Consider the following 21,559-nt stretch of genomic DNA (forward strand, 5'->3'; position numbering starts at 1 on the left):
ACAATGATAAAAATCTATAATCTAAAATAGACAAACTTTGTGCATTCTTATGGCTCAATTCAGGTTAAAAATATTTACTTGGAGTCTTCTTGTATAAACTAATGCACCGCACGCCGAAAGGTGGTATGTACCATAGGACTTCATGAGTGTTATGGTCTTTGAGGTGAGACTAAAACAATATTATAAGAAAAAGTAAAATATGTACAGTTGCATTTTAAAGTGTGCAGAGTAAGGTCATGTTTATTTTCATATAAAAATAAAAACCTTATTTCCTTAGTTTGGCACTTAGGAATCCCAGTCCAAGAGCCAACTTCCTACTTATACATTCTAAAGCAGAGGCTACCAGTCAGTCAAAAGTCCCAAAATCCTTAGCATGAAAAGCAACTGAGAATTGCCACCTCACACTCAGACACTGATGGAATTGAAATAGAGGCATAAACAAATTAACAATGGCAAAGGCAATTGCTAGAATAAGCAACATTTATATATCTCTGGAAGACTGAAGAGGGGGCCTGTGGATGTGATGTAACTCTTTATCTCTTATACCAGGGAATCAGTTTGTACTCGCTAGAGTTGGTGAGACAAGAAACAGAGCTTCACAGGTTATGCAGGGTCACAGAGAGGGCTGTTAGAGCAAATAGGAACAGAAATTATTACAAGACTCAGCAGAGACTTAGGAGAGCAGAGAGGGGTGGGGAGGATGATCACTGCTTTAAATGGTAAGCTGTTCTCTACTATACTTTTAGTTACTGCATGAATATTTTACTTTAGTAAAAACACCAGTTATATCTTAATTAAAAGTAATTTACCCTTATGAACAACAAAGCCTTCCATCACTAGTGCACATGCTTTACACACTAATTTTGACTTTTTTTATTTTTTATTTATTTTTTTTCCTCCAATTTTTTTTATTTAATTGTTTTTCAAGTACAGTTTTCTGTCTACTAATCTGAAATCCAGACAGCCCTGTGTGTATTGGATTTCATGTAATCACTACAGAGGAAAACAAATATGACCAAAGACACTGAAATACGGAACAGGCTGACAGGGACCAGAGAGGAGAGGGGAGAGTGGAATCACAGGGGAAAAGGAGAAGGACTCACTTAAACAAGTATAAAGGACACATGGACAATAACTAAGGTGGAGGGCGGAAATGGGAGGGAGGTGGGGAGCACTGGGGGGGGAAGGGCTGGGAATATAAGTCAGGAAACTGTACTCGAACAAGAATTAAATATAAATAAATAAATAAATAAATACAGAGTGTTTTAACCCCGCCCCCCCAAAGGAAAGCAAATAGATACATGTTAACCTGATAGAAAATAAACAAAAAGTATTAATGTCTCCTTACTGTGTGACAGTGACAGACACAGGACCAAATGCTTTAAATAAGTTATTTAATATCATTCTTGCAAGAACTTTACAAATTACACAACATTATCTCACAGTTTGGTGTACAAAATAAATAATTTGAACAAGATCACAGAGCAGCCCCAGGCTTTTTTATTGTTTTTAAATGATTGTTTATGGTTAAATATATCTAACTCTAAAATGTGGGGATCTTTTTCCCATCCAGTATATTAGAAATTCACAGTTGTAGTCACATTTTTAACATCAAAGTATTTTAACTGTGTTCCAATAGTTTAAAATGTGCACTGAATAACTTTTATTTGTTTTCCATAATACCTTGGCATTACCGTTAAAAGTCACGTGAGATCCAATTATATTTATGGTAAACTTTTTTTATCTCTGAAGGAATTAAAAAATACCAAACTCTTATGTGGTAACTTAGGAAGGGGGTAAATGTGTAGCCATGTGATGATGTTAATAAATTAGATTTAGTTAATATTAAAATAAAAAAATACAGTATTTCAACTAGAATATAATAGGCAAGGCATGTTTTCCAGTATTATATTTCTTGCTGAAAACTTTACTGGGTCTTCTGTATGTGCTGTGTTCATTAATGGAATCTTTGCCATAACTTATTGCAATAAAACTATTATTCAGTTTTAGCTATTTAAAAATCGAGGCTCAGCTTGCCTCAGACCATAGGTATGCAAAAGGACTTGAATCCGGGTCTCTTCTTCCCTCCATGTTGTTTGTATATAATACTATTACCAGCATGGAATGATACACTTAATTGGGCTATAACTGATCCCATAGGAATTCATTTGTGTATATTACGACATATCCCTTGCTGCTATTGGCATTGAAGTGGCCTATAAACAAAGAAGAAGCTGTGGGGAAGGAATGGGATTATTTCAGGCAAGTACATTCTTAGCACATGCCGTATTCTGGTACTCTCGCATGTCTGACAAAGCTTCCCACCCAAGTCAACCAAAGTCATCTATTTAATCATTTATCCTAGTGTGTAGAATCTATTCTTTTGATCTAAAATTATATGTATACTTTGAGTTTTCTCCATCAGAATTGTTGGTTATTTTTGTCTGGATTCTGAAATTTTCTGTAGTTTCTTGATGATTACTGAGAGTAAGTTTTGAAAAGTGTTTTAGTATGCATATCTGGCTATAAATAAATTCCTCCTTTGTGTAGTTCTTAAGACAATGTAATGACTATTTTCTTACATTTCCTATTAAGTTCCATGTATCCCTTTTTTTCCTTTGGGATAATTAAATCCAAACTTATTAATTCTATTTTTATTTCCCTCATTTTCTAATAGATAAAATGATCAATTCAAGGCAAGAACTAAACAGCTGTACTAATATTAACAAAATGACCCTTTACTAGATACCTACCTTTTCTTTATTTCTTTATAACGACATTTTGAAGTAAAGAATTTTAGTTTTCCCCATTTTAGGGATGAGTCATTAAGCCTACAGAAGTTAAATGACTTGTGTTTTAGTCAGAAATCATCACACAGAATTCTAATCTATCAATATATCATATGAGCAGAAAAAAATTACCATGTGCATCAGACACCTAGAATCCATACTTTTAACTATCTGATCAGGGCTGTTGGGGTATTTTTTCCCAATGAAATTCACAGTAAGTAACACGGTTCATACCAATGAAAACATAAACACCTGCATGCAAACATACACACTTGTATAGGTATACTGACTGCATTTTATTTCTCCCTGTATGTAACTAAAAAGTTCCACAAATAATATTTATCTTTACTGAGTTCACTGAATTTTTAATGTTTTCCTCTTCTTCTAATTTGTTTTCATTTATTTTATAAGATTTTATGTCAATTATAAAAATGCTAGTCATGACCCAGTGGATTGATTTTATGACTCACAGGTGATGACCCACCGTTTGGAAAATCTGCCGAGGTGATGTCATCTCCATGCCCACGGTGTACATTGCATTAGGATCCTTCACCGGCCTAGAGCTTCGGTGATAACTTTCCCCTGTGGTGTCTGTGTTTCTCTCTCCTTACTGACTGGTGTTTTCACTGCCTTTCTATCCTCATAACATAGTTGTAGACAAGCATATGATTTTTGAACATGCAATGTTATTTGTTCTAATAAAATTATTTTATTCAGTTATAATACTCAATTCATTCCAACAGCTCAAAATAAAAAAAATGTCCGTGGTCTACAATTGAACTCTCTGTCACTTCCTTTTAAAATGTCTGTTTTTCCCACTAGTACTTCCTCCTCTTTCCAGAGACAACTATATTCAAACAACAACACAAAAAATGATTAAAAATAAAATAAAATGTCTGTTTTTCATTAAAATAATTTCTAAAACTACTCTGTGTTTGACTTTCTGCTTAACACTCAGATTTTTTTTTTGTGTGTGTGTGTGTGTGAAAGGCTAAAAGTCACCAGTTCCAGAAAGTTGTGAACTGGTCCTTGTTTTGGAAAATTCTCTAGGAATTTATTCAAAATGCCTATTCATAAAATTCTGAACCGCCAGCATCAAACCTGCTTCATTGTTAACTGGTGACTTGCATGATTTTCTCCCCTCTTTGTGTCCACTCTTGTCCCTTCAAAACCATTCCCAAACTGCTCACTTATGCAGCTAACTGCTTAGCAAATCCCATTCCCCAAGAGAAGGTGCCTCTCCATTTGGTAACTGCCTTCATCTCAAACACACTAAGTCTCTCCTCTTTGAATGTATTTTCCCTAAGACTTTTTCTATCATCAGAGGTCTTCTCCTAGCTATGGTCATTGTTTGATCTTCCGTCAAATTCATTCTGAAGACCCGTCTCTTACTAACTCCAGCTGAGGCAGTTCTGGTGACTCTTGTGCCTGACGCCATGTCACCGAAACTAGTTTTAGGTCCTTCTCCACCCCCCTGTGTCTTTCGGTCTTCCCTGTGCCACTGGAGCTGTCTGAGCAGCTTCGATTAGGCTGGCACTGGTATGTGACCAAATTCTTAGGAGAAATAGATATGTTCCTTTATCCGTGTTTCAGATGAAGGTTGATCACTGATTCTCGATAATATTTAAGTTCTTGAATTTATCTACTTCTGTTGAATCATCAGTTGCAGTGTGTTTGTCCCTCATTTACTCAGCCAGCATTTTCTGAGCACCTAAGATTTCAGGCAATCCCCTAAGAGCTGAGCATAAATGAAGAGGTGCTCTTGCTGCTCTCAGCAACTAGCTTTCCTACTACCATGTGCAGATTGCTTTAGGGACACCTGGGAATATAAACGCTCTCCAAAACCATGTCTTTATTGAATTCAATCTAAAAACCCTTGGCAAAATCTCTGCACTGCTGTATCCGATTTGTAGGTTATGTGTTAAATGGTTGAGTTTTTAAAAGTACAGACATGACATTAAACATTTCTTGATTCCTTCTAATAATAATAATAAATAAAAACAACTTCGCAGCCCTGGGCAGTGTGGCTTGATGTTTTGGAACGTCATCTATAAACAGAAAGGTCATAGATTTGATTTCCAGTCAGAGCACATGTCTGGGTTGTGGGTTCGGTCCCCAGTCAGGGTGCGAGCAGCAGGCAATCAATGAATGTTTCTCTCTCGCATCGATGTTTCTCACCCTCTGTCTCTCCCTCCCTTCCCCTCTCTCTAAAAGTCAATGAACATGTCCTTGCATGAAGATTAAAAAACAAACAAACAAACAACAACAAAAACCTTAGTAAAAGAAAATGCTTCTCACCATGACAACTTGGTAAGGCTCTATTCCATCCAGGTCTTCCATCATCTCCCATGATACAGGTGAGTGTTGAATAACCTTGAAGAACATAACCAGCATCACAGTAATAGGTGACTGTTGACCCTAATTTATAATCCATTCCAAGTCTGGTGCCATTCATTATATTGCCTGGGTCGAAGCAGGACTCTCGGAGTTTTGCTGTAAAACAATGTTGATATAAAGTGAATTTCTTTAAAATACTGATTTCTACACAGTCTTTAAGATTTTTGCATTCTCACCCCTAAAGGAAAGTATCAGCATCCTTTCAGCCTCCGAGTGCTCGGCTTTTAGAGCATCCTGAACCATATCTGCCCATTTTGCTAATTCATATTGATCAGTAAGAGAATAAAATGCTTCACTGGTTTTCTCATTAAAATTAGTATCTAATATATATAGTCGAACATAGGATTTTAGAGTCGATTATAAAAAGAAGCAGGACTCATTGCCTTATTTAATATTTCTCTGTTAATGTGCACCTGTTCCATGACAGCCCTGCCTGTGTGGAGCTCAGTTCATCTCACCACTAAGGGGAAAATGAAAGACACTTTTTCTGTCCTGAAAACATTTTTCTTAACCTAATTGCTCTAGTCATTCCCTTCGTTTCTATCAGAGGCCTGCCCATTGTAAGATGGTGACAGAATCTTTATAAAAGCCAAACCAATATCTTTCAAGATAGAGAGTCCATCAAACCAAGCACTTTCAAAGCTCATAGAATGAGACAATTGTAAAAGTATAGTCCATTCACAACAAGGGAAGTGCTTTCTGTGCACCCAGGTAGTGAACCGCAGAGACAGAGAGAACATTTTGAAAATAAATAGAGAAATAGACTAGTTTATACCTTTTGAGAACAGGTACTAGAACATTTTTGTCATCAAATGATCTAGTAACACCTTCATGTTTTCGATCTATTATTATTATTATTTACTTAAGAAGTAATAGAGAAATATACAATGTTAGCACCAGTACAAATTCAGAATAACAGAGGCGATTTCCTACATGAGAGTATGTTAGTGGGAAGTCAGGAGGTGGGTATATCTCTGGATGTAACTCACATCCCCTTCAGAATTTAAGTCAAAAATATGTTTGTGTTTGGCTATTACAGAAATCATATTAATATATCCAAATCTGATAAACTCCAACAGTAAAAAATATATATTTTTTCTTTCCTAAAAGTTTTCAGACTTCAAAGTACTTTAACATTTATAGGAAATAATGAGGAATCAGTGTTTTAGGAAGATCATTTAAGATTTCCTCAATACAATTGAAAGAGGAATAGTGGAACAAACACTTAAATGATTTCGGCTGAATAACAGAAGAATGAAGAAAGCCACTTTCTTTCCTTCTTTCCTGTCAACAAATACTGAAGAACCCACTACCCAGGTAACTCTGGAAATACAATAGCGAATAATTAGAATATATTCTAGCCCTCCTGTCATTTCCAGTCTATTAATACTTGTATTAAGTAAATACTTGTAATTGTGATGAGTATTGCAAAAGAGGGAGCATTCAGGAACATACCTGAAGAACTGACGGATAAACTGAATGTCGTGCAACAATGAACTGACTGGGTCAAAGAGAGGTGAAGGGGAGAAAGTACACTGGAGCGTGCAAATTGCATAACCTCAATTTTTGAGTTACAATACAAAACCAAAAACTTGATCTTCCAAATGTGTGCACCCGTGTTGGCATGCACACTTGCACACGTGTACACTCACACAATTTGTAGCCACTCATATTCCCTGTAAACATTGTTTTCCAATCCAAGAAACTATATCTCTTCCCAGATAAAATATCCATACAACACTGTTTTCAGGTAAGAATTAGCAGGACAAATACTAAATTTAGCCACTAAGAACCGGGCTTTAGTGTGGTAGAGGCTGCTTTTTTATTTTTAAAAATAAAACCTCACGTTGAGTCTTCTTAAACAAGCAGGGAAACCCAATGTAATTTTAGGCAGAACAACAACCTAGCATTTAAAGCTGGCCTTCATGAGATTGAACTAAATCCCTTGAGGAAAATGGAATGATTGAAATTACCGTTTAAAAAGATTACTCTCTGACAAGTCTAACAGCCTAATATTCATCTTTTGGAAAGTTTGCCTTTTCTTCTTTAAAGCTTCCGCAAAAGTCTATATCATTGATAAATTTCTACAAAATTCAAGGAAATGTTTCCACAAAAGTATGAACATGTTAGAAATTTAAAGTTATGCATATAGGATAAAGTACAGGCACATGACAGAAAATATAAAAATGTGTAAGTATTCAAAGATGGAAACAATAAGCACAAAACATAGAATTAGGGAGGTACTGTCATGGAAAAGTATGGCTGCCTGAAGGTAGCCCTGGGTACTCATGATGTATTGTCTGGGTCATCAGCTAGCTGGGTTCTGCCAGCTGGTTCTGCCACGTGGGGTTGGGAGCTTTTTCTAATAGAAAAGAATGATAGAGTGCTCAGGTTCAACTCTCTATAAGATGCTTCCTAGACCGCAATCACAGGTCTAAACTTCCCCAGGGTCCCGTGGTTTGGAGCAGTTAGCATCTGCAGACAGCCCTAGTGAATCGCTGGCCCCCAAATCCTCACTGTTTGGGACCAAGCAGCCTGTATATTCTCCTGGTGACAGGACCATTTTCCTACTTTGCTCTGTAAAATGGGAGACCTGGAGAGGGTTCAATCTTCCCACTGGAATAAAATCTGTGCTCACACCCAGGAGACCCCTTGTCCCTGGCATGCATTCCAAAAAGAGATGAAGATATTGGAGGATTCCAAGCAGTTGTATCTTGCTTACTTGTGAGTTTTTCCTTTCCCTAAAAAGGCCTTCCTTAACCCATGGTGTATGAAGTTGTGAAATTTATCCTGGCTTCTTTTGATAGCCCTAAAGAGACAAGCCCAGTTCCCATGGCAATGGCTAAAGACATTCATTAATTGTATATGCAATATTTTATTTCTTAAAACAAGAAATAGTAGATCTGAGGCAAACATGGCACGATTCTGAGGTTTGTCAAGTTAAATGGTAGATACTTGCAGTTTATTTTATTATTCAATATTACTTTAGTTATTGAAAGCAATTCATGATTTTAAAAAGCCAAGGGGTATGTCAAAAATCCAAAATATGTATTTTCAAAACTCAGTTGACAACTTGAGTCAAATTATCAGTATGCCCTTTATGTACTCAACTATTGAAGAATAAATTTTAACTTTAAATAACTAAGATCTAATTTGTTTATAATCACTCAGAGTAAAACATAAGAAAAATATATTTATAAGCATCCATAGGCATTGTAATATTGATTCATTTAAATGCATGCAAAATATTCTAAAATATTATAATCATCACTACATTTTATTATCCTTATTCTGAATATTGACATATTTAAACTACTTTAGACATTTTCTGAGATATAATTATCACTATACTTTGTTCTCTATATTGCTGAGAGTACTCTTTGCATAAAAATATTTAAATAAATCTTTAACTGCCCCAAAATGAGTTTTTTGAAATTATTTTGTGGTTTCAGCCAACTCTCATAGTATACTAATTGCTAATTTGTTTGCTGATACATTTCCTTTGGTAGTAATTAGGGAAATGCTAATTTCCTTTTCACGGAGGAAAAGTCAGAGCTCTTTATGAGATGAATTGTAGGTAGCCTGCACTAAGAAATACACAGATAGTAACCCCTGACAACAGCCAATACAACAGTATCTTCCTGCATAAAATACTCACAATTCAAATCATGATGTTAAAATCAAATGTTCATATTTACCTTTATATTCTAAATGAAATCCAGTGTAACTAACAGATCCATCACTCCGAAAAGCCAAATGCATGGTATTGGAGCTACTTTCTATTCTCTCTGGTAATTTGCTGTCTTGAAAACTTCCAATTAGTAGACTATTACTGTCTGGCCCGTCATATATATAGAGGAAGTCATAGTTTGGTTCTATGCTAAAACTAAACAAGAGAGAGAGAGAAGGAAGTTGTGTGGTTATTACTAAGAAATTAACTTTAAGCCATATAATCATATACTAATACAGTCAATATCTTTAAAAATAACAACACTCCCTTCAAAAATAAGTTAATTTAAGAATTTGTTTGGCAACAACACACTGAATATGAATATCGAGTCAGCAGTGAAAAACAGAAAGGACATCTTGAGATTTTCAAATATGTCTAAGTTGGCATTGTATCTACAGGGAATAAAAATGACTGCAAGGCAAACAGTTTAGGGTAAACGTTTTGGAATCATAAGTGTAGGTTTAAACCTTGATTCTGTCTTTGTTAAGGTATATATTCTTATGTAAGTTACTTTATATCAGTAAAATGTGGAGGGTGATATCTATTTTTAATGTTTTTACTCAGATATTTTGCATCAGGAAATGAACACTCTTTCTTCTTTATCAGATATACTACTTGCCTTCATTTCAAAATTTATAAGCAGTTTTACTATTTTAAAAGTCAACTGTATATTAGATTGAAACAAAAGATTGAGATACAAATTTGCATTTAAACTATGCAAATGAAGCACCACAGAGTTTTAGGTATACCTTCTTTGGAAATAAACATATTTTCTTCTTTTAAAACTTAATGTAGGAGAAATCAAACTAATACACTATTTGTCAAAATTAAATAATGTGCAAATAAAGACATTTTAACATATAATTTTTCTAAATTAATATTTTAATATTGCAAAATTTGCAAATTAAATTTGCCTAAGTAACCTGCCAAAGTATGATAATTGTCCTATGATGATTATAGACCCCACATATTTATAAGGCAGAGCAAAGCAATCATTTTGTCTATCACCTCCCTCACATTTTGGCGGAGAAGAGAATGGACTTAATCAGATCATTAAGAAAAGCCAGTAAGTTCATGATAAAACTAGTAAAGCTTGTCATTGTTGAACGTCCATCAGTGGAGACACTTTTTTCACGTATTATCATCCTTGCATCTAAATAAGAAAACTGTTAGGTGACAGATACTTTCAAATCGACTATATTTTCAGAGGTTGTTTCCTTCAAAATTTTAATCCTTTATGTGAAGCTGTAGGTGTAAGGGAGAGAGATCCAGCTGCTTACTTGTGCGTAAACAGTGTTGAAGAAAGACGGGGATGCTGCAGAGGTCCCTAACCTTTGATATATATATATATATATATATATACACAAACACACACATATATATATATGGGACCCTGCAACATGAAAAACTTAGGAGACCCCTACTTGGCTGTATTTTGTTTTCATTTATTCAGTTGCTTCACAAATCTAATGAAATTAATTGATCTTGAAACCTTTCAGTGCATCTGAGGTCTGAATTTTAGCTTTTGCTGTAATACAGCCGAAATTGGAGAATAGGGCCCTATTTCCTGACTGACTGACTACCCTTGGTCTAGAGTAAAACACCACCTTTCTGAACTTCATCTCTTTCAATTTAAGATTTCGTGAGAATTTCAACTTCCTGACCCGTCTCCCCTTGGGGATAACCACGACAAACAAGTGCTTTGTAAATGATACAGTGTAATGATGTTTGCTATCCTTGAAGGCCAGAGGCTCAATCAAGGTTGGATTGAAGTACCTTTCTCTTTAATTTGTACTTTGGGGTTAATTAAACACTTCAAAATATTGATTCATAACTTCTTTGAACATGATAATAAAACAAAAAACATTTGAAACAGAAAACCTTTGAATATTAACTATAATGATCGTTTTTCCTGAAAAACTTGACAGTGCATTCTAGTAATACGTCGTATTTTATAAGGCATTTTCATAAATATCAGCTTGTTCAGACCGATAGGTCTGTGGTGTAGAGAAGGGATCATCATTACCATTTTCTAACGAGTGTACTAAGGACGTGAGTGGTCTCCTTAAGGTCACATAGTAAATGACACAGCTGGAAATCAAATTTAGGTCATGCACTTCATGTGAAACAGCCTTCTACCACTCATTTACTTAACCAGAATAATTTTGTAACAAAGCCCTGTATCATACATTTTGTCATTTTTAACGTCAGTGTTGCCATTTCCTCAACTGTAAATAGGAACATTGATAATATCTTGGGAAGTTGTCTTATAGCTGGGTCCTGGTGTATAACTAGTTATATTATTGTTGCTTTGTTATTACCAATTATTAATATATCACAACAGAATAAAAATTCTACACATGTACATTTCTTTTCAAATTTTCATGAACCCAACTATCTTTAGTGTTTTAAAAATCCATCTCTGATATATTAGAAAAAATGCATAATTAATCTCGATCTTTTATGGAACCACCAAGCAGTTTTAACACACTAGCAAAAGGAGGGGTTGTGTGACTAGAGCCCACGTACATCGGTCTTGGACACTGAAAATCTGTAACATTTCTACTTAGGACATTTTTGATTTGTTGATACCAATTACTCCCAATGAAATGTTCAGGGCAAGAGGCATGTCAGGTTTTGTGATCACAGCCTATTAGCTCCATGTGAGAAAACAGAGACTCATTCAAATAATGTACCCAAGGTGACAGGGATGACAGCGGCAGAGCCAGGGCCCAGACTCAGCTGCCTCTTTTCTCACACGAGATGCTACATCCTCTGTTGCTTCAGTACTGACCGAACTAATCCTGCAGTCAAGTACAGGGACAAATGACAAATGCCAATTTGAAAACACTTCTGTGTCAAGTTCTAGCACAGAAGACATTTCTTCTGTTCCATCACGAAAGAAATATCACAGAAGAAATTTCTATTGTGGAGAAACATAAGGAGGATCCATAAAAGTCTTTGTCAGCTTGCTTTAATGAGACCTCCAGCAGAGGTGGTAAATAGATTCCACATCTTCCCTAAGCCTGATGGTGGTGCCGCACAAATGGATATTTAGATACTTCAAAAGATTTGGGGTGACCCACTTATGGAGGAAGAAAAAAATCCTTGAAGTACTGACCTTTTCATCTTGAAGTTTAGGAAAAAATGAATTTTTTGAAGCTGTGATGGCAAGTACAAGGAAGCAGAAAAGGTTATAAAGAGATCACATTTCATGAGAGTCAATAGGCCACTTGACTTTCAACATGTTTCGCGTCCACTGGAATCTGGTGAAGACACTCACCCACCAGCCTTCCAAGCTGCACTGGCATCCCTCCTATTAGACAGGGATTTGCAAACTGTAGACTGCGGGGTGTTGGTGTTGGAATTAATAAGCAATAATAAAATGCCATGTGTAAAAATAAAAATTTGCCTAAGCAAACATTAGAGCAGATGACAAGAAGATTAATTTTTTGTTTAATGTGGGAATGCACAGGCACTCACCTGATAAATGCCAAAGAGATGACATAGTCCGTGTTGACGGTGATTGTCCAGTCACAGTCCCTGCTGTGGGGATACGGGTGAGGGAAGTTCGGCGAAAGAATAAAGCCTGACGATCCAGTTAAGTTGCCTCCACAGGGTGCTTGGAATAAACAAAGAAAGCCCATTAAGTAGTTAATAAAATTTATTAGCTATCAGTATTTGTAAAGACAGTTTTTTTAAAGGTTTAGGAGATTTTATATAGACCTGACTTTTGCTAGCACTCAATGCTTGAATATTGCATTGTCTTTCAAGAAAAAACACTAAACTATTAAATACATATATGCATAGCTATACTGAATTTAGCTCTTTTTTACTGCTTCAAAAAACAAGAAAAATTACGTATATATTTATGTCCCTTTCTATTGTTTCTAATGGAGAAGAGAGGTAAAGATGGTTTTCCCATGGTTACTAAAAACATCTGAAGGATACTAGGAAAGTTGAAAAAAAAAAGAAAGCAAAATAAAACCTCTAATAATAAGTAGAATAACAGGATATAAGATTTTTGGCTCATTTTCAAATTCTCCTGGTGCATTTTTATATATCTATGGAGGAAGAGCCTTTGATATAGTTTATGAGTGAGAATGGATAATTTTCTGAAAACTAAAATGGACAGTCTCCATTTTGTTGACAGCATAAAACTGGTTTGGGAAGGACTGAAATTCTAGCTCTGGTAACACTGCAGATCTCTGTTCTTTGTCTGAGTCTAGATATGGAAAGCCATGAACACAATTTGGGAACTTCGCCATTTAAATTGTGGATGTCTGCCATTACGTTTCTCCACGCCCCTCACTACCCTGGCCTCAGTGCCTCAGTCTCGTTAGGATAAAGCAATCAACTTGGTCAATTAAGCAGGATAACATCCTCAACCTGGTCACACAATCCCCGTTCTTCTCCAGAACTTTGTTCATTCATCTCCTGTACCCTCTAGCTTCTTCCCCTTGTCCACAGAATACCCAAGTCTCTTTCATCTTAAAAATAAAATGAAGTCCCTAAAGAGTGTTTAATTTTTTACCTGAGGATTGCTTAAGAAATCTCCTCACCATTTTTAGTGGCATTAAATGAGTTAATGAGTTTGCTGTTTTTGGCACCAGGAACCAGTTTACCAGAAGGTGGTGGGGCCTGGGAGGACAGCAGGGGACTGGATTGGATGGGACATAGGAGGTGGAGCTCAGAGCCCAGGTGAGCTTTGATGGCTCTCTCTCTGTGGGCTAGTGGGTGGGGGTGACAGGAGGCAAAGGGGAGCTCAGGCTTATGGCTCTGTTCCTAACAGGCCACAGACTGGTAGCAGCCCTTGGCAGAGGATAGGGACCCTTGCAATGACCCATCCCCTTCATGTTCCTGTGATGAGCCCAGACACAAACCCTGAAAATTCCCACTGTTTGCCTCAATTGGTTAACTGAACTGCTTGTGCACCCAGAACAATCAGCATTAAATGGCCATAACCACAGTAAGGTTAAATTTCTCTCATTCGCCTTTGTCCCTGAATTTTAGGCCTTAGGCCAGCACAAGGTTACCTCCTGAGTCACAGCTGGACTCAGTACAACATTCTCTGATCTACTATCCTGCCTGGCCTCCCTTGCACCCCACACCCCCATATCTGGTTCTTTCTGGCCTTGTGTGCTCCTCTCTCTAAGAGCAAAATGCCTCTTGCCTAACTCGGGATGCTGGGACGTTTCAGGGCCACGCGGGTCTCCCTGCCCCCACTGCCCTACCCTGACATCATTCTTTTTTAATAAAATCTCTCTTTACTTGTTTCAAATTTACTTTTTATTTTACAAGGAAACTTTTGAAAACCAGATCTCATCGCATTGTTTCTGTCTTATCTATGTGCTGTATTTACCCATAGGCTGACTAACGTCAGTAGTAAAGCAAGTCACCACTGGGAAGGATGGTTTCTTGTGTTATATTTCAAAGAAAAGCACCAGTGTTCATTTTGAGAAACCTTATTTTCCTAATAGGTTCCATTTGGACAGACACCGTAGCTTTTGTGTTGCCTAGGGGTCTGGATGTCTTTATTTGGTACTTTCACCTCGGGTTCTCTCACCCACCGTGGCTAGCTCCCTTACCAACAACGAGAAGGCATCTCTGCTCTCCCTGAAATGACTTTCCACGGACTCGTCTCATGGAGACTTTCCTGCCTTTATCTTTATCTTCACATCTGTAGTCATTCTTAACTGTTGACTTCATTAATTTCACCGTCTTTGTTTTGGGAACTCCTAATTGTCTTTGTATAGACCTGTGTCATCGCCAAGAAATTTTTCTTTCATTTCATCTTACTATTTTGTTATTCCCCCACGTTTCTTACCTAGTCATCTCTAATTTTGACTCTATTACATTCTTCTTAGTTAACCACAGCCATTTTTTTACTTTGTTTTTGATTATACATGGATGACTTTTTTCCCTATCTTCTCTGTCAGATTTCTCTGCTTAATTCTAGACCATATGCCAAATACACACCGGTTATCTCTACTTATAGAGATCTCTACCCGATAGCCTATAAGTCCATGAAATACAGAATACCCAATATGTCCAAACCTCCAGTCAAACTTGTTTTTTCTTTTGCATTCCTTCATTGTTTAATTAGCACTATTATCCACCTATATTCCCTAGCTAGAGATGTAGGATTCTTCTTCTCTTTTCTTCACTGCATACTTGCGTCTAATCCAATCCAAGACTCCACCTCGCTGATCCTCGTGGGTATTTTTCAGCCCATCTCTTCTCTCCCTGCCTAATAGCATGTTTCTAGACCTGACCTTTGTATCTGTCTCCAGAATTACTGCTACGGCTTCTTGTTTCCCAGGCTTCTAGTTTCCGCCAGTTCCTCTCACCCCTAGGAGAAACACCTAATTATAAGATGCTCAAGTACAAAATTCTGAAGTTGTTCCACATCACTTAAAAGGTCATGCCTCGGCTCGAGCACAGATTTCAGAATCTAGTCCCTGTGACCCTTCCACGTGATTCAAACACTGCTCTAGACATAATTATACTCAAATCCCATCAAGCTGCGTAGAGGTCCTGTTGCTTCCATGGACTTGCCCATACGATTTGTTTGTCCTGAAATGCCTTTTACCTCTCTGTACTTATTATATAGCTCTTATTTACATTTCAAGATTCACTCTGCCTCTAGGAAGTTTCTTGGAAATTTCCAGTCTGGGCTCTGCTTAAACTGACTCCAGTGCACTCTGGTATGCACAGCAACCTCTGCCTATCTTCATTATTTCCCTTATGATATTTTACTTAAATATTCCTTTCAGATGTCAGGATTCCTCAGTAATCTATGAGATTAAGACTGTGACTTATATGCTACTTTACAGCCAGGATTCAACACATACTGTATATTGCACAGATGTTTGTGGATCTGGTAGTGGCCCTCTGTATTGATTATGAAGACAGTTAAGATGACTACAGATGAATGTGCAAACCTAATTTGTACCTATGTGTTTTGATAAAAATAACACCACATTTTGCCTTTGATACTTGTAAAAATCAATGTAAATTTGAAAAAAAATAGAAAAATATGTCATAATAACAAATATATGTAAGTATATATGCATAAAAGACAGAAATAATAGCAAAATGTTTCTTGCGTTGATTTTCATGTTTTTACCTTGTGGGAGTATGTGTAATATGATAGAACACTCTTTCCTTCACTTTTTCTTATTTTTCACAGGGAATGCTGGTGTTTTTATTGTTATAAATTTTATACACATGTGCACATTCACATATATACTTATGTAGGTATATCCTTTCTTATAAAATATATATTACATACATTTTTAAGTATTTTACTGGATATAGTTCACGATTATGTTATATTTGGGTATAAGATCCTATAAAAATGTTTAATTCTATTATTTAAATTATTTATCAAGGTTTTTCTGACTTATTTATGTAACTGATTCTGAAAATCCTTAAAAGCCATTGAAATAATCAAAAACATTATTTGACCTTGATATATTTCAAACACTCAGTGAGTAAATAAAATTTCCTTTGCCTTAAAGATACTCAACTTTAATACTATTTGAAAAATGCATATTTTTAATGCATCTAATGATACAGCAGGAAGAATAAAAGTCTCTTTAAGCCAAATGGATTTATAAATTCAATGTTCAGTTAGGTCCCATGAAATTCAGACATTGATATTTTTTTCTGAGTATAGTTTCTTACGAGGCAATTATACAGGTCACTATTGATAACTGTTTTACAATCTTCTTAATTATTCACCCCACTGCAATTTGACTTGTGCTCACTGTCTATCTCGGCAGCCCACCCACACTGATGTCTTTATTATTTACCTTCATACTGAGTGGTGCTACTTTCCCTCTGGCAAAGTCACAGTAATCTTCATACTGTCGATTTTGGGGGAATGAATTCTATTAACTCTCTTAAAGATGGCGTCCTCCTGCTTAGCACTTGCCTGACTGACTACTTCTACATGCAAGCAAAATGCTTTATGCTCCAGGGCCTGAGACATAGACGTATGGAGTCTCTGAAAAAGTTCAGGGTTTAATCTTCGGCGTAGTGTTTCCAATCATGGAGTTCTTTCTTATCAGTTGCAGAGGTCAAGCTTTCTGCAGCTTTAGCAATTTCTCAGACATTTTATTTTTAGGTCATTTTCTTCCTCAGAGAAACTCTAATGCATATCTTCTCCTGAAGCTATCTTTTCCTACCAAAAATAATATGCGGCACCATAATCCACACAAAAACTTTCCACAATCAGCTCAATTTAAGTAAGATTTAGTGTTCAACTGCTTTTTTTTTCTTTCCCGAGAGTTAGGACTTGCTGATGTCTTGTCTACAAATGGAATTTTATAACAGCCAATCTCAAAATTCTTTCTTTTTTATTTTGGTGATTACTAGAAATTCAGTAAAAAGCTGTTCAGCATTTTAGAATTCTAAACATAAAACCCTATAATAGAGTCCTTCTGGTTATTCTACAAAGCAACACCCTATGAACCAAATCTAAGGATCACAATGAACAAGAAGTTGTATTGTAAGTCTGCGGTGTCCGGTCACTTGCTCTTCACACGAAAATTCTCTTTATGAAATACTCAGTTAAATTCCATTCAATTGGAATGAATGAAATTTCATTTAATTTAATGGCATCTTTTTTGTTGTTAACTGAGTAGTAAACGAACAAAAACTTCACTGTTCCAGTTTTTTTCTTTACAAATAAATATGTATTGCTTGCCTCTATGAGTTTGTTATAATAAATATAAATAAATCAATTTTGATGGCTTAGAATCTTGCAGTGGGACATGAAGAGGTGTAAATGGAAATAATAAAGTGCAGAGGGAGATATGGCTAAAGTAGAAATGGCTCAAACTATGCTCTTATTTTGGGCTTTAAAAGAAGTCTCTATAATGTGATTTTCCTTTGACATGTGCTTCATTTTCCACAGAAGTCTAGAACTGTCTGCCCTCTCCCTGGCTGGTCTGAGCTATTGACTATGTTTTATTTTGTGAATCAAGTGTTTTTTTAATACCAACATACAAAATACAGAAAATGTGATGTGACAGTTTTTATTTTTTAGTTTCACTTCACTAGAAAGTAGCTGCAAAAGAACAAGAAACTTATCTGTTATGTTTTACTAATAAAGTATCAATGTTTAAGTCAGTACCTACAATATATTGAGTGACTAATACATTTTGAGTTTGCAATTCTAGTATAAAAATTACAAAGTGGGGTAAAATAAATCTAAATAATTGAGTCATTGAATTTGTTCACTGACTCATAACTGTTTAAACTATTATGTTTTAAAAAATACTATAAAATAATTATTTAAAATGCATTTATGGGTGTGATTTAGTAAAAATATAAGGCTTTCTCTTGTAAATAGTATAAGAAATATACTATTTTGTCTCTCCTAAATAGTATAAGAAATACAAGGATGAACAAGCTGTGGAATCTTCTCTCAAGCTGTTTACAGTGGAGTTACAGTGGAGTGGAGAAATAAAACTTTGAATAGAGAGCACGTACATTGGTAAAAGTATATCTTAAACTTAAATGACACCAATTCTAAAATACTTAAGCTAAAAAGTTGGAGATTAAATTTGTTTAATGTAAAAAGTTAACAATGGGATTTTGAAACAAAGACTACATAGCAAGTTTTGCACTGCTTTTATTCCAAAACTGGTATATGCCTCTAACTTTTTCTTAGGCCTAGTACAGCAGTGAAATGCACTTTTCATTTTCTGGAGTCTAACTAGGGGATTCAAACACAGAGCATGGGGACTACAGGCAGAGAGTTAGAGGCAAGAACAAAGCAGCTAAAGCTCCTTAGATCATCAAACTCAGAACTCATAATTCTTTTAGAATACATACATTGAATGAAAAAGTCAAAGCTTCCAGGCACAAGCTGAAGTTCCAATACATTTTTTTTTCTTAGAAGGAATAACTATCGCAGAGGCAAAATCAGTATGGCCCATTTGAAATGTAGTCTAAACCACTGTGTAAATACTAAAAGCAGTGTATAACTACATTTATATAGTAGATAAAGAAAGATCAGGATTTTTCAAGAGCTTTGTTTCTTAACTTTCTGAAGGATCTTCGAACCACTGAGAACCTAATAAAATTGTGGACTTGTCCCTCAGAGGAAAATCATGATAATTTAAATAAGGGCCATTGTACATTTTTTGAAGGTTCATGGACCTCTGAAATCTTAGACTTTCATATTAGGACCTGTTCTAGAATATTGTTCTTAATTAATGATACCGATGGCCATGTATAACAATTTTATACTTCTATAAAATGTTAATCGTTCTTTAATTCATACCTATACAGACTGGTGGGCTGGGCTGCCAGAAGTACCGATTTTCTACCTGAATGCAGGTTATTCTTTCTTCTCCTTGAAGTTCATATCCAGGGTCACACTGAAAGATAACAGTGTCCCCAGGTTCTCGGCCATCCCCATTTCGAGTTCCATTCATGGGAACACCTGGATCACGACACGCAGTGGCGACAGAACCTATTAAGAGATAGAAACACAACTTTAGTTTTGAAGGTGCCAAATCCATTCGACAGTCCCAGACACTACAGTTGAGAAACTCCCACACACCTATGTGCTTCTAGAAAATTAAAAATTCTTCAGCCAATCTTTAATGCCCATACAATAAATATTTAAAAATACGCTAAGTAATTTGTGTGCTAAATTATCTCAAGAAGGGGTATGGCACTTCAGTAGCTAAACAGTAGATTTACTCAGAATTATTAGATGCTCTGTGAAAGACACTGTGAGAAGTATGAAAAGAAAGAGGCATGCTGGAAGAACATGTCTGCATGAAGTATATTCCACAAAGGATTTGTATCTAAATGTATATAAAGAACTCTTGGAACCCATTTTTCTTTTTCTTTTACAAAAAAGAAAAAAAAGGAAGCAGAAGAAAAAAATCTAATTACAAAATAAACAAAAAAAACCTCGTTTCAATGAAGAGGATTCCAGATGGCACATGAAAATGCATTCAACATCATTAGCCATTAGGAAAATGCGAATTAAAACCACAACGAAATATCAATACATACCTATCAGACTGGCTAAAATAAAAAATTAGATAATACCAAATGCTGGCAAGATTCTGGAGAAAACTAAACTACTTATCCATTGCTGGTGGAAATGTAAAATGGTACAGTTACTTTAAAAGGAGGTATGGCAGTTTCTTGCAAAGCTAAACAGGTACTTACCATACCACTCAACAATTGCACTCTTGCCCATTTACCCCAGAGAAATAAAAACTATGTTCATATAAAAACATGAACATAGATGTTCACAGAAGCTTTATTAGCACCGGCTGAAAACTAGGAACAACCAAAAAGCCTTTCAAAAGGTGACTAATTAAACTGTGGTAATTCATATCACAGAAAATTACTCAGCAATAAAAAAGAATGATATACACATGACAACTTGAATGGTTCTGAAGGGAGTTATGCTGAGTGAGAATATACACCAAAAGGTTATGCACTGTTTGACTAAATCCGTGTAACATTCTCGAAGTGACAAAATCATGAAGACGGAAAACAGGTTAGTAGTTACCAGGTGTTTGGGGGTTAAAGCTGGAAGGAGGCGACTGTGTTTATAAAAGTAACACAAGGGATTCTTGTGATGACCCACACTGCATCTTGATATACTCGCGGTTGCCATACAAATCTACATAGAGCTAAATAAACACCCACGTGTATATTTAAAACTAGTAAAATCTCAATAAGATCAGTGGATCGTAAGTCAATTTTCTGGTTGTGACATTGTGCTATATATAGTTGTGTAAGAATTGTTATTGGGGTAAACTGGGTAAAAAGTATACAGAATCTGTCTTTATTATTTCTTACAACTTCAGATAAACCTAAAATGATCTAACATTAAAAACTTTAAGCACATCAGTAGAGGGGATCGTATGAAATGATGGGAAAGTAACATTTTTCTATGCACAGGATATGGCACATTTAATAATAGAGTTAACTTCAGTTATGTAGGTTAATGGAAAATATTATTTTGAATTATCACAAAGTACATTTACCCTAAAGCATATGCCAATTAAGTTTCAAGACAAAGAAGCTATTAAAATATCCACTTAAGCCACTATTAAATTATATTCACAAATGTAGGATTCAGAACTTCTACAAATTAATTTACGAGTTGCGTATTAAAGTAATGAGACAAATACGTGGTTTACAGACATGTAACTTATATTCACTCACTCATTTACTTACTAACAATATATTCCAGACACTGCACTAGGTGCTAGATATACAGACAAGAAATGAGCAGTTGCAAATAGAACTGAACAGACATCAAATTGTTTTGTATAGTAGTGGTACTAACAGATTCTACTGGATACATTTCTAGTAAGTGAGTGGGAAGGTAAGTAGACATGTAGATAGACAGACAGATAGATAGACAGACAGATAGATAGATAGATAGATGATAGAATAATCAATGTGTTAATCCATGCATAAAATTTATTCTAACTTATCTCTCTAATACACCTAACAAAAAAGATGCCAGAAAATCTGTACACAGCATTGTAATATCCTGACTCTCAAAGTCCTATGAAAAATAAAAAGGCTTTACAAATTTAAAACTTAGAAAAGAGTGGATATTGATGGTATGTATAAAAGCAGCAATGAC

At 35.6% G+C, this 21,559-nt stretch overlaps 1 protein-coding gene across 3 annotated transcripts in view; it reads right to left on the bottom strand.

Annotated features, from left to right (window-relative positions):
- Nucleotides 1-21,559, bottom strand: part of CSMD3 (CUB and Sushi multiple domains 3) — a 935,029-nt gene that overhangs the window by 234,923 nt on the left and 678,547 nt on the right. For all 3 annotated transcript variants that reach the window (XM_037048422.1, XM_037048421.1, XM_037048420.1), the window contains 4 exons: nt 19,214-19,405; nt 12,400-12,538; nt 8,885-9,072; nt 5,088-5,282 (listed from right to left, as the gene is read on the bottom strand). In XM_037048422.1, the coding sequence (XP_036904317.1) occupies nt 5,088-5,282; nt 8,885-9,072; nt 12,400-12,538; nt 19,214-19,405 (714 nt within the window). The remainder of the gene's footprint in view (nt 1-5,087; nt 5,283-8,884; nt 9,073-12,399; nt 12,539-19,213; nt 19,406-21,559) is intronic.

The sequence above is a fragment of the Sturnira hondurensis genome, unplaced genomic scaffold (assembly GCF_014824575.4).
Source record: "Sturnira hondurensis isolate 20B ecotype Veracruz unplaced genomic scaffold, ASM1482457v3 Scaffold0006413, whole genome shotgun sequence".
In the NCBI taxonomy this organism is placed as follows: domain Eukaryota; kingdom Metazoa; phylum Chordata; class Mammalia; order Chiroptera; family Phyllostomidae; genus Sturnira; species Sturnira hondurensis.